Source organism: Haemaphysalis longicornis, unplaced genomic scaffold, assembly GCF_048455015.1.
Source record: "Haemaphysalis longicornis isolate Haplotype H1 unplaced genomic scaffold, Haemaphysalis longicornis Haplotype H1 scaffold_3, whole genome shotgun sequence".
NCBI lineage: Eukaryota > Metazoa > Arthropoda > Arachnida > Ixodida > Ixodidae > Haemaphysalis > Haemaphysalis longicornis.
In genome coordinates, this window is record NW_027526335.1 from 136,537,197 (window position 1) to 136,552,607 (window position 15,411).

Below are 15,411 nucleotides of genomic sequence, written 5' to 3' on the forward strand. Positions count from 1 at the left end.
AATAGCCGTTACGAAACCCTGCTTGTTCTTTAGGTTGACTGAAGTCTAAGATAGAAGAAATTATGTAAGCTGTTACCTTGGCATAGAGCTAGAGCATCCGCTTCGCTTGCATAAGGACCTTGGTTCGAATCCTGGTGCCACACAATATCCACCCTATTAAAAAAATCCGCGTGTTGGTAGAATGGAAGAATGAGGCTTGGGGTCTGGCATGATGTCAGCGACCATTGCCGGTCACCCAATCCTCCCCCAGAGCAGGATTGCCCATCCTGGTGTAGTAATGGCCACAACCTCCCATGAATACGCCAATTGACCAACGGCTTCAAATACGCGCATGCAATTTGAGATACTTATGATTGATTTAGGCTCACAAGCATATTGACCATTCATTCTGCGCGCAATTCATCTAGCTCTAATGGCACTCTTAGCTGTACATTTCATGCTTATCCGGGCACCCAACGTACGCTTTACATTGTCCAGTCCATCGTCAAGTGTGGTTTCAAGCAGTGTACAAATAAAACTAGTTTAATTTTGCATGTTCACGGTATAAGCACATCAATACGAGAAAGTAACCCCAATACGTTTGTAGCAATTCTATGAAAAATATATTCAAATACAGCCTCTCTTGACAAGAAAGAAACATCCTCATGAAAAGCCTACACGCCGTAAAAATCAACATTTCGATTAGCTAACGTTAGAAAGAAATTTAGGCCTAACAATACACCTACCTGTTGTTGACGTGCCAGTGACCATGGGAAAAACCGCCAGACACGTTAAGCAGATTCCCAATCCCATTCGGCTGCGAAGTCAATATAACCAGTTCGAAATCTTACGTAGCCATTAATGCATAAATGCCGGTTACAGGTCTATTGATAAGCACACAGTGTTTTGCCCCAGTTTTATTATTCGGCGATGTCAGCATTCCCATCCAGAGTATCACAGATGCCAACGCCAGAGTGTTTGCTCACAGCCAATTCACGAATGTGCATTGCCTGCTGCATCAGTACACCCCGCTACAAATCTCACATTCCTGGCTAGGAGTAATTATCCAGGAAGGCTATTAGATATAACCAGAGGTCGGCGGACTCACTCATGAGTCCACTCACTCAGACTCATTTGGACTCAAACTCACACGTGCGTTTCAGTTTGATTGAGCGCGAGGCTAGTGCAGCATGGTGAGTTTGAGCTTGAGTAAGCTTGAGCGCGAGTGAGTTTGAGCGCGACTGAGTGTGAGTACGCCTAAGGCCGAGTTATTTCTGAGTCCATTCTAAGTTTACAGTACATTTTGAGTATGAGTACATTTGGAGTTTTGAGTACGTTTTGAGTATTGAGTACATTTTGAGTTGAGAAGTTTTTAAGTTTTGAGTACATTTGGAGTTTGACTACATTTAGAGTACTGAGTACATTTTGAGTATGAATACAATTGGAGTACTGAGTACGTTTTGAGTTTCAGTACATTTTGAGCTTTGAGTACATTTTGAGTACTCAGTACATTTTGAGTTTGAGTACATTTGTAGTTGTGAGTACATTTTGAGTACTCAGTACATTTTCAGTTTAGTACATTTTGAGATTTAGTACATTTTGGGTACTGAGTACATTTTTAGTTTGAGTACATTTTGAGTTTTGAGTACATTTTGAGTTTGAGTACATTAGGTACTGAGTACCTTTTCAGTTTGATTACATTTTGAGTTTCGAGTATACTTTGATTGAGTACTATTTGAGTACTGAGTACATTTCAGTTTGAGTTCTTAAAACGTATGAGTAGCCTAGGAGGCAGATATGGTTGGCGGTTAAGTTTCATGTGCCACTTTGGGCTCGTCAAACAGGTTAGCTGCGGATACGGCAGCATTCGCGATTCGCATGATCTGTGCGTTGGGAGAAGGGGGTGTCTGATTAAGCGGCTGGGCGTGTGAATAATAATCGACTGGTGAGGTCATAAAAAAAATCCCCCTCGCGAGGGGCATGGTCCAATAGGGGCGTACGGCTCCAGTTTCGCCGCGCGCATGCAGCGCAGTTTCCTCCCCTGGCGGCGTTTGCTCCCATTTCATTGCCGCGCACGGGGTGCGCTCTTCCGCAGATTCGCTTGGAGTACGCTGCTTGCTGCTTCGCCGTGATAGAAACTAGCGCGCCTAAGATGAAAAGACCGGTCTCTCAATATTGTTGTGTTGTTAGGTGCCACAACAGCGTCGCAAACACGAACGGGAAAGAGCCCATCGTCAAGTTCTATTCGTTTCCCGGCAAGTGGTACGAGACAGACCGCCGAGAAGCCTGGATTAGGGCTGTGCGGCGGAAAAAGTGAGAGACCGTTTCTCTGCCTTTTTCCTGTCATTCAGTAGCTGAACTGCACTAAATTACCTTACTTTCTAATAGCCCTGATGGCTCCCCGTGGCTCCCCCCAAAAAACACACGAATATGCAGCAGGCACTTCGTGAACAATGCAAAGAGCGAGAGCCAGGCCAACCCAGCCTACCTGCCGACTCTGTTTCCGGATGTTTACAAAAAGCGGCGGGTATGCGGCAGAGACACGAAAGGTAAGATGAAGGGTAGAATCAGCCAGATTTTGCACTGACTTATACTCGCCCTGCTTTTACCGCAGGTGGGCAAAGCGGAATCGATCAGCTGCTAGAAATTTGACGTCGCTTCATCCGCCCGAGGAATCCTCACCCGTGGACGCGCTGTCGAACGCGTCGGAGGCCGACTGCTCGCCAGAAGCGGATGCGCAATCAAAAGCCTTGGAGCAGGGCTCGCTGATCTTGACGGAGGTGGAAGTCAACGCTCAGCAGTTTACATTGACTTGCGTCGCGGTTAGTTGTCTTACAACGTGCAGATCGCAGGCTATGTGACCGGTGGCATGTAGCTCACCATGTATAATTGTTTTTCCTCGAACTACACAGGAAACGCAGACAGATCCTGTGTGCTGCAAGGGTCCTTTGCAGCTCATGCTGTCTGCAACCGATGGAACCCATGGGTCCACACAAGTCACTCACGTTGCTCAAGCAGACAAGGTGATTTTTTTTTTGCACTCAAAGCAACATACTTTCAACTCCTTCGGTGGAGTAATTAAAAAAAATAAATCTGCAATTAAATTGCTCACCTGTTAAAATAATAAATTTGTACGCACTTAACTTACCTTTCACCCCTGTAAACTTCGGAACGGAGCTGCACTCATCCCAAGCATTTGAATTTGTATCCGCAGTTGGTCCTGAAGTACTACTGCCCAAACTACTGCCCGACGAACCAGATTTGTCGTTGGAATTAGTATAAAATTTGAGCCTGCAAGTTCTACTTTTTAAAATTCAGCCATGGCACCGAGGGCTGCACTGAGAGCAGTTGATTAAATGCTGCAGATAATCCTCGTTGAGTGGGTTATAGTAACTTCTGTCATTGAGTACGGCTGCACAAAGTATCCGTTGCCATATCTTGCTTACGGAAGCAAGGTGCTGGAATGAGCTATTCCCGTAACTTTAGATTTGCATGCAAGGTCAATATCCGCGCAGTGGGCTAGCTGAATGATGTCAACTGTTCTTTGACATGTTCATTGACGACTGTGCTATAACCATTTCTATCTTAAGTCACTAGGTAATAACAAACATTACACATTGCCCATCCTTTTAGTGGCATTCGACGAATACAAAGGCAAAGCTGATGAAGCTAAACACAAAAATGAAGCCTCGTAGCAGACATTTATTGGAAAGTTTTCTTTCCTTTCTTGAATATTTATAAATGGTCGATGTTATTCTAGGTCACCCATCCTGAAAAGACATGGGCAAGGAGGTGCGGCTTCCTCGGATACGAGTCCGTGAAATCATCTGAGCAAGCACTTCAGGACCTCTGCAGTGTTACAATGACAGTCTTCAGCATCCTGCTCAACCTTATGCCCGAGCAACGGTACCGGTCGTCAGATGTGACAAAAGAGGACAGATTGGTTCTCTTTTTGATGAAACTTAAGTTAGGTGTAAGCTTAACGGCACTGGGTGCCATTTTCGGCATAAGTAAATCCACTGCCTCACGGGTGTTCAGGGTTACACTAGATTGCCTGAGCGTAAAGCTGAGGAAGTGGGTGTTTGCTCCCCCGCGGTGTGCTATCAAGGACACTCTCCCAGAATGCTTTGTTCAGCATTACCTTAAGTGCACGTTCATCATTGACTGCACTGAAATCCGGACAGAAACGCCTATGGATTCCGAAGCACAACATTACCTCTACTCGCACTACAAGGGGTCGTACACTTTGAAGTTCCTTATAGCAATCCTTCCCAATGACATGGTGTCGTTCATTTCGAAAGCTTATGGCGGGAGACATTCAGACTGTTTCATTACTCGAGATTCGGGATTTCTTTCGCTTATCGAACCGGGTGATTTGGTGCTCTGCGATAAGGGGTTTCCTGCGATAAAAACCACCATGGCAGACGAGGGCGTTGTCTTAGTGATGCCACCTTTCAATGTCGGGGGAGGTCAGCTTTCCAGGGAAGACATGGAGACTACTTAAACCATCGCCCAGGTGCGCATTCACGTGGAGAGAGCCATTCAGAGGTTGAAACTGCACAATGTGTTGACAAACCGTGTGCCACTTACTTTAATTCCACAGATGGAGAAAGGCGTACAGGTTTGCAGTGCTCTGGTGAACATGCAGAGCCCAATTATAAAGCTGTAAAGAATGCGGAGAAGGTGTTTGCTAAACGCTTAAATTTACGCAACGGAACAACAGCATAAAGCATCTCGCAACATCAGCATTGGCAAACGTGTTATGCCGTCGTTGATCATTATTCTTTCAAATTTATAATTCGGAAAAAGTTCGGTCAGCAACCAGTCACTGAAGCTAAAAATGTCTAAGGCACGACACACAATTTTTCAACATTCGTGAAATGTGTGGACAATATTTAATTTACACTTTGGTATGAGCAGTGTGGAAAACAATCACAAATGGAAATAAAGCTTTTTCGAGCGCACTTATTTTGAAAAGAAATGTCCTGTTCTTTGGTCTGTAAAAAATTAATTCCAGCAGTACCGACTGCTGCTTAGTGCAGAGTGACAGCCACCAGGTCCTAAAACATTACTGACATTTAATTGTACTTTCTCGACCACATACCAGCATCACTTGGTGGTATAAAAGATGTGTTTTTAAAACCCAAACAAATGAGAGACATGTCAATTTTTGCTCACAAGGCAAAAACTTTCGTTTAAGTTGTCTTAGAGAGTTCCTCAAGTAGATAAGTGAAATAAAAGAATTCTAGTTTCGGAACAACCTCTCAAAGGAAATTCATGTCTCTGTCTACAAAAAGAAACTTGTCATCCTGCACGGGGCTCCAAGCATAAAACACTGCTTGACTCAGGTTCATGATGCAAAGCTGGAGCTATAGTTGAGTGTAGAAGCTGTGGGATTTCTTGAGGGTCAGCGTGCCAGCCTGACAATCGCAGAACTCCAAGATCGTCTTTCCCTCCTTGTCGATGATGGGTACCTTCTCACACTTGGCTGGACACTTGATTTCCACGAGCACCGTGTTTCCCTGGTACCGCATGAGCCCATCGGGGCTGCAAGCGAGCCATGGTTGCTCCGGCAGCACGACAAGTCCAGTCTGAAAAATGTGTCAATTTGGGCTAATGACGGGAAATATTTATTTCAAACTGCTAAGCAGCTCTGTCAGAACCCGAAGTTGCTAGACCCTGGACGATATTTTCTGCCGAAGACAAACGTTTGAAGCATTTAAAATTGTGTTACAACATGTCCACAAATAATAATACAGTCAGGGCTACAGTTGCCTTTACTTCACAGAATTCAATGTATCTGTATCATCAGACCGCAGAGGCGGCCTGATTACTTTTTGCCAGATTTCAACCTTATATTCATTTTATTGGCATGTGAGGAACTTTGCCCAAGTCAGCAGATTACTAGATTGAGTGACAAGCCTTCCATCCTAAAATACAAATGGAGGGTAGACGACGAGAAGCTGTCATCATTTTATGTGACAAGATCCAATTACATTTATGCAGGTCAATACCAAAATGCCCATTTCATACAGATGTCACGACAGAGCCCGAGCTGCCGAAAAAATATTTTTCTTTGCCGTGCGAGAATGTATCTTAAGGTGAGCAGCTGCAAGGTGCTGTGTTTGTTTAGATCTAACGCGCACAGGCACAAGCTCTTTCAAGAAGGGTTCAAGTCTCGCTGGCATGCGGTCATAAAAGGGTCTTCAGGATTTGCGGCACACATACCTCAAGAATGGGAGTCTGAAGTTTCTGCTCCAGTGCCTTTCGTGCCTTTGGTTCATTTTGGAGACCTACATGCAATCAATCAACATAAATATTAACAATGTAACGCACAAAAAAATGACCAATAAAACATTATTCATGGCAAGGGACCTTCTCCCACCTGTATGTGACTAATTAATTGCGCCGGATCAACTTCAAGGTTTGGACATTAGCAAACTTCTTACCATATCGAGTTGCCGGAGTTGAGAAAGGTGTTTTGCAGGCCATCTGCTTCGCCAAGGCTTCGGGTAGCTTTCTCCTGGTGCGGATATGATGGCAGCTTGAGCTCGTGAGGCAATACTTTCGCGCTTCATGCCATCTGTACAGAGACAAGAAAGATTGTTGAAACGAAAACTACCGATGTAAATAAAATAATTGTGCTGCACATGTCGGTCAATAGAGGTGCAAACGCAATGAAGTTCTGCATTGTAGAGGAACTTTTTTTCTTCACAGCCGAAACAGTTGCCGTGATGAAATGGGTTAGTATGCAGCAATATTTCCTAACATAAATTTTGGTAGTCTTATCCTGGAAAGGTCAAGCAACCTTCATACTGCACTCTGTAACCCCTGTGATTGCATTCAACAAAAAGTTTAATTGATACCTTTGTACACCACCAGAAGCAATTCTGTAATCGTCAAAGTGGCGACTCCGGTGCTGGTTGTATCTAACCCTTTAATTGAAAACTGCCAGAAAATCGTAAGCCCAAAGGTATACTTATGGTCAATATTATCTGATGAATTAATTGTGACTTGGGGAGGTTTGTAAACTTCAGTTTTATGTGGACCTCAACACCCTTCTCTAGAATGTAATAAAACTTTTCTCCATTGTAAACAGGTCTCCCAACTTGCCGAACATTGCTGGACTGGCCACGGGTTGCCGTTGCGAGGTCGACGACTTCATCAGCCAAGCACACCTCTGTAGAATAAATGATCCTGGCCTCGCAGGACAGACCACCCATGAAGTCTGTGATTACTTGCTGCGTTGTTTGAGTGTTGAGGTCGTACACAGTATGCATATGGTGAAACAGTGTCCTGTCAGCACTCATATTTCCAAGAAGGGCCGCCAGATGCTCCCTTTCAATGTTGGCGGAGACCGTTGACACCAGACTTTCCACCACTATCTTGGCCTCTCGCTCTACCTCTGTCATCTTCATGGCCTTTAGAACACTGTTCAGTGGGCAAAATAAATCTTCATAGCTTGCCATGACATCGGTGGGTGACTCTGGCCTTGTGTCCTTGGCACACGTGAGGGGTCCAGCTAGAAGAAAGAATTCCGGTCAGGTTAACAGTGGTCATTAAAGACTAACTTACACTATTAGCTCTATCCTAGTTTTTTTAATATACTTCGCACTGACCGAGCTTTATTACGTTTTAAGCGGCTATACGGGCATGAGAATTTCTGAATCACCTAGTTGAATAACTGGAACTTTTACTTAAACTGATTTATCCCTGTAACTTTTGGAGGAAGAAGAAGGTTTTACACACATCCTTTGTGTAGAGATGCTCTAGAAACATTCAGATAGCTCTGTATGGAGAGTAAAAAGAAAGACTTCGAGACGGTATTTTTTTTCAGCCCTTTGCAACTGCATAGAAATTGCGATTTCGGCGTTACTTTCACGAAGAATGCAACACTGCTAGCATGAAACTAATCAGCTTTCACTCGGTTTAACAGTAGATATATGAGGAGGATAAGTTTTCAAGTTCACGAAACCAGGGTATGTCAAGAAAGCGGGTTCGGTGCCCTGCCGCGGCGGCCGCTTTTATGACGCAGGCGAAAAGCAAAAACGCCCGTGTGTTCGAGATTTCGGCACACGTTAAAGACCCTCAGGTGGTCAAAATTAATCCGGAACCCTGCACTACGGCGGGCCTCGTCGTCTGTGTAGCGTCGGCGCGTTAAACGTCATAATCAATCAATCACGAAACCACGGTGAAAAGAGGAATCGAGCGAATGCATTCCTAATCGAAATACCTGGGAACAGGTCCGCGATGGTCTTGTTCACGTCCCGCTTGGGTTTTTTCGACGGTTTTCCCCACTGCTGGGGTCTGCTTGTGCAGGTATTGTCAGTTGCCTCATTCACGTAGGCGCACACAGCCGCGGCATGCTTACAGCGGCCGGTTATTCCCGCCTTGCAAGAGCACGTCCCGGAGGCTACGGACCGTGTGTGAGCGCAGGTCTGCACGCGAAAAGTCAATTTAGTATCACCACCTTTGTGTACTTAGCCTCTGAGCGCGAATACATTCGACAAGAGCGGTAGAAAGAACACAAAAATGAGAAAGAGCGTTTACCTTCAGACGCACATCGTAGACGACGTTGTCTTGCACTTGTGAAACGCACTTGGCGTTCAGCTGATGCTCGTCTGCTTGTATTAACTCCTCCACCGCGAACACATGTTTCACGAGTAGCTTCCCTTTCTTCAGGGTCGCCTCCCTAAAAAATAGCTCACAGCTTTCGAGAGGAAGGAAGCCGCAATAGAATGCCAACGTGTTAGTCGCCATTGAAAACCAGCAGCGGCCGCACGGCAGCTCGGTGCGCGTGCGGCAATCTAGGGCGGTTCTCCGCCGCTCGCAGCGCTGCTAGTATCGCTCCGGCGCGCCACCTGGCCCAGCCGTACGCCCCTATGCAGAGCATTTTCGGGGGGCGCACGTCCCGCACATACCCGATTTTATCTGGTTCGAAAGAAATTGAAAGCGAGAGCGAACGCCGAGAACCGCCCCATCACGGCACGACCGCGCCACGACCACGTCACGACTACGCACGATCACGCCACAACCGTTGTTGCTCCCACGCCAAACTACGACGCATGCGCGCCCCACCTGTTGCTGAAAGCGATCCGAGCGCGCAGAGAACACGCGAGGAGCAGCGGAGAGCAGGCGAGAAGGAGTGGGGGAGAGGGCGCACCTGGAACGGCTGTTGCGGACGCCGAGGCACGCCAACGCCGGGTGACATCGTGAGTTAAAGAAATGCTCTGCATTTAAAAAGGTTATGGCACATTTTACTCATTATGAATCCTCTAAGAAGGAGCGAGAGGGTGGTGGGAAGCACACGGTGGCGCTTTCTTGCTGGTTGTTTGCCTGCTTCTGTTAACGGTTTGATTTGCTAGGGTCAAAAAGGAAGGGGTGAGCACCGGGTGAAAGGGGCGGCGGCTGTCACCTCCCGTGTTTCAAGTGAGTTGTCAAGTGAACTGACTGGGCGACGGCAGTTTAGATAGAATAATGGCACCATTATGAGGTAGATTGTGTAAAAATTCAAACAGATGTCGCTAAGGCGTCTAAGCTGTTAAGCTAAATGTCCCAATTGACGGAATCACGCGAGGTAAATTAAAAAATGCTTCTTGTGTATATTCATAAGACAGTCATAATAAATCATAGATTGGGTTAAAATTCAAAATTATGCCACGAGGGAGTTTGAAGAATCATATCCAAGGTCTCGATGAGGGGAATCACGTAGGACAAAAATGCGTTATTGTTTTATTATGACCTAGTCATGGCTACTGATAGATAGGGTAAAAATTCAAATTTATAGCACTAGGGCGTGTGGCGTATTCAATAAAGGTCTCAATGAGGGGAGTCCCATCGCACAAATGCAGAAATGCTTCCTGAATATTAACATACGACATAGTCAAAATAGGACATAAATTGGGTTAAAATTTAAAATGATACCTCTATGGCGTGCGTAGCATCAAATTTAAGGTTGCGGTGAGGGAAATAACATAGGAAAAAAATGCCGTATGGCTACATTTTGAGATAGCCATAGTTAGTCATCGTTTAGGGTAACATCCAAATTGATGCCACTAGGATGTGTTGGTATCAAATTCATTTTCTCAATTAGGGGAGTCTCGTGGGTCAAATACAAAAATGCTTCCTGGTTATAGTCATGAGATAGTCGTGGTGAGTCTTATATTGGGTTACAATTCGAAGTGACCTAGCTCAGTCGTGTAGGGTATCAAATATGCAATCTCGATGAGGGGAATCACGTGGGACAAATAAAAAAGGCTGCGTGGCTCTAATAATGAGATAGTCATGGTGAGTAATAGATTTGGTAAAATTCCAGGTGAGGCCGCTAAAGCAAATGGGGTATCAAATTCAAGGTTTCAATTAGTGGAATCACGTGGCATATATACATAATGCATCCTGCTTACAGTCATGAGGGTCATGGTTAGTCAGATTTGATTACAATTCCGAATGATCCTGCCGAGGTATGTGGGGTATCATATTAAATGTCTCGTTGAGGGGAATCACGCGGGACAAATATAAAAATGCTTTCTGGTTATAGTTATGAGATAGTTGTGGTGAGTCATAGATAGAGTGAGCATTTAGAGTGACACCAATAGGGCTTGTTGGGTATCAAGTTAAAGGTCGCGATGAGAGGAATCGCGTGGAATAAATAAAGGAATGCGTCATCATGATATCATGACATAGTCATGGCTAGTCAATGAATGATTGGGTTAAAATTCAAAGTGATGCCGACAGGGCGTGTAGGGTATCAAAATATTGTCTCGGTGAACTAAGGTGGATCGGATGCAACCATCGTAAATCATGGCACTGAATAATGACCAGTTAATTAAAAAGTATTATTCAGTGCCCGATAGATATAGTTGTACTCGTTAATTGTTGGCCTGCCATCTTGAAAGCATGGTTGGTTCGACACATCGCAGCACTCAACATCCGTCAACAAGCCTGCGTTCACATGAAACAGCTTAGGAACTATTTGGCTGATATGCCTCCTACATATGCGCAGAGAAGTAAGCGGGTTGGGGCATTAGGCGAATGCCCCCGATCGCGCGCCCGATAGTGCACATTTCCAAGCATGGCTTGCTGCTGTCGGTGAGCGAACGTGTTTACATTAATTATGCGCTCCCATACCTCATTCTGAGTTGTTTTTTTTAAAAAGGCCATGGAATACTAATTTACTGTGCAGGGCGGAGACATACATGCTCATAAAAGTAAAACGTTTCCCCCTCATAACAGCTTTTTATACTGCCAAACAGGGGCGACTTATTCGATACATCAATATTTCACGGCCATTTGCTTGCTTAGAAGAACTTGAGCGTTTGAGTACTAAGTTCTGAGTACTTACTACATTTTGAGCTTGAGTACATTCTCAGTTTTGAGTACAGTTTGAGTACTTTCTGAGTTTTGAGTACAGTTTGAGTTTGAGTACATTTTGAGTTTGAGTACATTTTCAGCGTTGAGTACATTTTGAGTTTGAGTACATTTCGAGTTTGAGTACATTTTGAGTTCTGAGTACATTTTGAGTTCTGAGTACATTTTGAGTAGAGTACATTTTGAGTACTAAGTAAATTTTGAGTATTTTCAGTTTGAGTACATTTTGAGTTTTGAGTCCAAGTGAGTTCTGAGTTTTTGAGCCCGCGTGAGTTCTGAGTTTTGCGCTCACTGTGAGTTTGAGTTTGAGTGAGCGCTGCTCTGCTTCTCAGCATTGAGCCTGACTTTAAGTGAGTGGTCATTCGGAAAAAAAATTGGGAGTGAGTTTGAGTTAGCCGTGCCAGCTTAGCCGAGGTATAGATATAAAACACCCAAAGGGAATCTGTGAAATTGAAATTGTATCTAAAATTTAGTCAGAACCCATCAAAATTGAGTTTCGAATTTAGGTGCTTGTCATTCATCTACCTGTGTGGCAGGTCACTGCACGCGACCCAAATTCCCTTTAGCCGTCCCATTCCTCTGCTAGCAGATGATTCCGCCATACTTGGCGGTTCCAGAGTAACCTCCCCAACTCCCCCTTTCATCCGCATCTCCTAACGCCGTCAACGCACTCTACCCTCTTCCATTTGCATATCGTATTAACGTCCTATATATTAAAAACAATTAGACTGGTACCCAAAGACCGGGACGGTTTGACAGACATCTGCAGACCAAAAGCCGTTTTAAGTACCGCAATAATAAAAATCGCCCTAAAATATTTGCTAGTAACTAATAAAACCAATGAGCCAATACACCTTTCCATTCGAGGAACAAGCTCTTATACACTTGTTTATGCTACTGCATCTTCGGGCTAAGCAACAACATCTTGATGTGAACCTTAACAAACTCATCAGTATAAAACCAGTGTTCCCTTTCAGCGAAAAAGGACTTCTAGCTTCCATCGACCATAAACTTTCTTCGAAGTTGGTGTCGCCTCCTTCACGATGATGTTTTACGGTACCTGAAGGCACTTTTGGGGCCGTCATTGTGATTAGCAAGGGAGGACGCCTTTCCCAGGTAGTTGCATTGTACTTGGGACATTTTTTATTGAAGGTACTTTCTTTTATATACTCGGCTGACGTTCCACCTCAGGTGACATTCTAGAAGAAAAAAGAGTGTCCCGCCGAAAAGAAGGTCACGCCAGTTCCTGTTTATTTCTGTATATAGATGCTTCCCCTCCTGTAGCACGGGACAAACCATTCTGGCTGTTTGTTTATTCATCAGGTTTCTCGAAGATCTCCGGTGGCCACCACAGCACCAGCAACTTCAACAGCAGCAGCGGATGCACTAGAGTGGGGCTACCAGTGTTGCCATCGTGAAGGAGAATAATCGACTCCCAACGCATTCATGAGAGTGATCAATAGCTCTGGAATGATAGCGAGATTCTTCCTCCAAAGGCTCAGCAGGTATTCGGTCTTCTCCGAAGGAAGCCCGCCTGAGTTCGCAAACCTTTCTGGGCTTGGCGGACCGCTGGTTAGTGCTACCAGGAAGCTTTGATCTGACCCGGCGTTATCCTCCCATCCACTTTCCGAGCTAGCGGAACCGAAAGTTCGAGTGCAAAAGGAAGACGCTGGCCTTTCATCCTGCGGACTGAAGGCCTTATCCCAACACCTACGAATCCCCTCGCCAGCCCTCTCAATGCGTTATCTATAAGCGCCTCTCGACTCACCCCCATCTTGACGGTCCATTTTGTGCCCCACAGGAACGATCTGGGACGTCCAATTTCCCCGCTGGTCAGTTCCTTTGTTAACTTTTCTTTAGTACTTGTACCCATCATTTCTCGGCGTTTCTTTGCCCAACAGGTCTATGGTTTTATGCAGCGAGGTAGTGAAAAGATTCTGCTTTTTACGAAATATGACACGCAGAGGCACAAGTAACTGGCATTCGGCGTCCCCCTGTACAGGCCGCCCTGCCCTTTCCACCCGACGCTCTAAATGAGACGGAAGGTAATAAAAACTGCTGTCAAGGTGCTTCGCCACGCATTGTTTTGGGAACAAAACGTGGCAGTGCGATCCAGAACCTGACAGACCTTGCATAAATATCCAAGAAATGAAAACTGAAAGCCAGGAATGAGTGAGACTTTTACTGCTGCGAAATGAACAGATCGCTTAATTGGCAGCGAAGATTAGTAACCCCATCTTAGGACAGTGCCAGCTACTCCTCATGACGGTGGTATCTTTCAAAATACAGAAGCAAATATAAAAGGGAGCGACGGAAAGCATGCTTACGTAACATTCATGACGAAGGTATTTCAAAGCGCTGCATTACGTTCGACATGCCAATTAGCTCTAACCACTTTGTCCAGGTAGCCGACTAAAGAAAGGACTCAGTACCCGCCGCGGTGGCTCACTGCCTAAGGCGTTGCGCTGCTGAGCACGAGGTCGTGCGTAGGACTCCCGGCCACGGCGGCCGCTTTTCTGATGGAGGCGAAAAGAAAAAAACGCCCGTGTGTACGAGATTTCAGCGCACGTTAAAGATGCCCTGTTGGTCAAAAGTAATCCAGATCCCTCCACTACGGTGCGCCTCATCTCCTGCGTTGCGTCGGCGCGGTAAACGCTACCATCAATGAAATGAAAGAAAGGATCCAGTGACGTAAGCTGCTGGTATCAGAGAACAAAAGAACCCGTGTTAGAGTTAGGTTGGACTGAAAAACTGCTAACGACCATGAAGGATGGCGTGAGCAATCCTTCGCAGATAGCCAGTGGCTTATTCAGCCAGGCTATGGGCGCGCACAGAGCAAGGCAAGCGCCGAAAATCATTGGCTGAAAACAAGTCTGTAGCTATCGAAATCAACAACTCTATGAACTGCCTAGCACCCGCTTCTTTCTGCTTGCTGCAGTCTTAGGTTTTGTGCACATTCGTGCCTTTCATTTAAGCCTAAATATAAATACCCAGCAAAACTGAGCAGCCATTTATATATGGGTCTATAACGACCCAAAATTCAGGAGCACCTCACATAAGTTGAGACGCACTCTACTGAAGCCTTTCATTAACAGTAGGATAGAAACTCTTCACAGGTGTGTCAATCTGACAACGTCTTTCCGCTGCACAGCTGTTTAAAAGTCATCGAATTTCAGAATATCGCTCAGTGTTTGCAGCAATGTTGTATTTTTTGTATTAGGTCCTTAATAGAGCAATGAGGAGTGTGGCCCCTTAGTGAGCGTGTTTACATTTCCTTGGTCCTATATCTACGCATTGATGTCGCCTACAATTTCGCAGGGAATTTACAAAGGTTTCAACGGAAAGCATTGCGTCCATCGTAGCTTAGCAAGCATTACATTTGTTCGGTTCCCTCTACTTTTGACCAGTTTTGTAAAATATTAGCGCAAGTACACTTTCCGTAGCCGGTCGGATGCTTTCTATATTTTAACAGCGGAGTATTTTAGACCGCCAATTATCCGTCCATGGCAACATAGTACCCCAAAGTGCTAGGGAAAGCGGTGAGGGTGCAAGCGGCCCACGACGAGGTGTTGGATGTCCACGCCTAGAGAAAAAAAAATATTTATTGCCCTTTCGACTTTGTAAGAAAGGAAGACCTAAGGAAGATTTACGCAGTTAACGGAGTGCACGAAACAAGACACGTTTGTTTGGAATTTGGATCGACCATAGTTTCTAGCCAATTAGCTGGATGAAACTTAGAAGTGCTCAAACTTTATTCTAGAAAACAAACATGATTCCGTCTGTTTCCCTCCGGCGTCGTAGGTAACATATTGCCTGTGTTACACACCAACCCAATCCGGCTGACCACTGAGGAGACAGAAAAAATCGCATTGGGTCGTTTGACGTGCACTTTTATACCTCCCGCCAGCACAACGGACATGTCATCTATTAAACCATGACACCTATAGGTGCACGTGCACGCCCTCCTCTCTCCACTCCCCGCCTGTGCACCCATAAACCGGCAACCACCGATGAGCGCGTGATTGTCATGAAAGACACACGCGAAAAACGCGAAAATGCGCTCTC

At 45.3% G+C, this 15,411-nt stretch overlaps 1 protein-coding gene and 1 pseudogene across 1 annotated transcript; one reads left to right on the forward strand and one right to left on the reverse strand.

Annotated features, from left to right (window-relative positions):
- The first annotated feature begins 2,508 nt into the window (after positions 1-2,508).
- On the forward strand, positions 2,509-7,407 carry LOC144175442 (uncharacterized). The gene is made up of 5 exons (XM_077704515.1): positions 2,509-2,528; positions 2,594-2,801; positions 2,892-3,002; positions 3,740-3,885; positions 7,079-7,407. The coding sequence occupies exons 1-5, from the start codon at positions 2,509-2,511 to the stop codon at positions 7,341-7,343; spliced, it is 750 nt and encodes a 249-aa protein (XP_077560641.1). The 3' UTR covers positions 7,344-7,407.
- LOC144173724 (uncharacterized) lies at positions 5,175-6,670 on the reverse strand (annotated as a pseudogene).
- Positions 7,408-15,411: the final 8,004 nt, after the last annotated feature.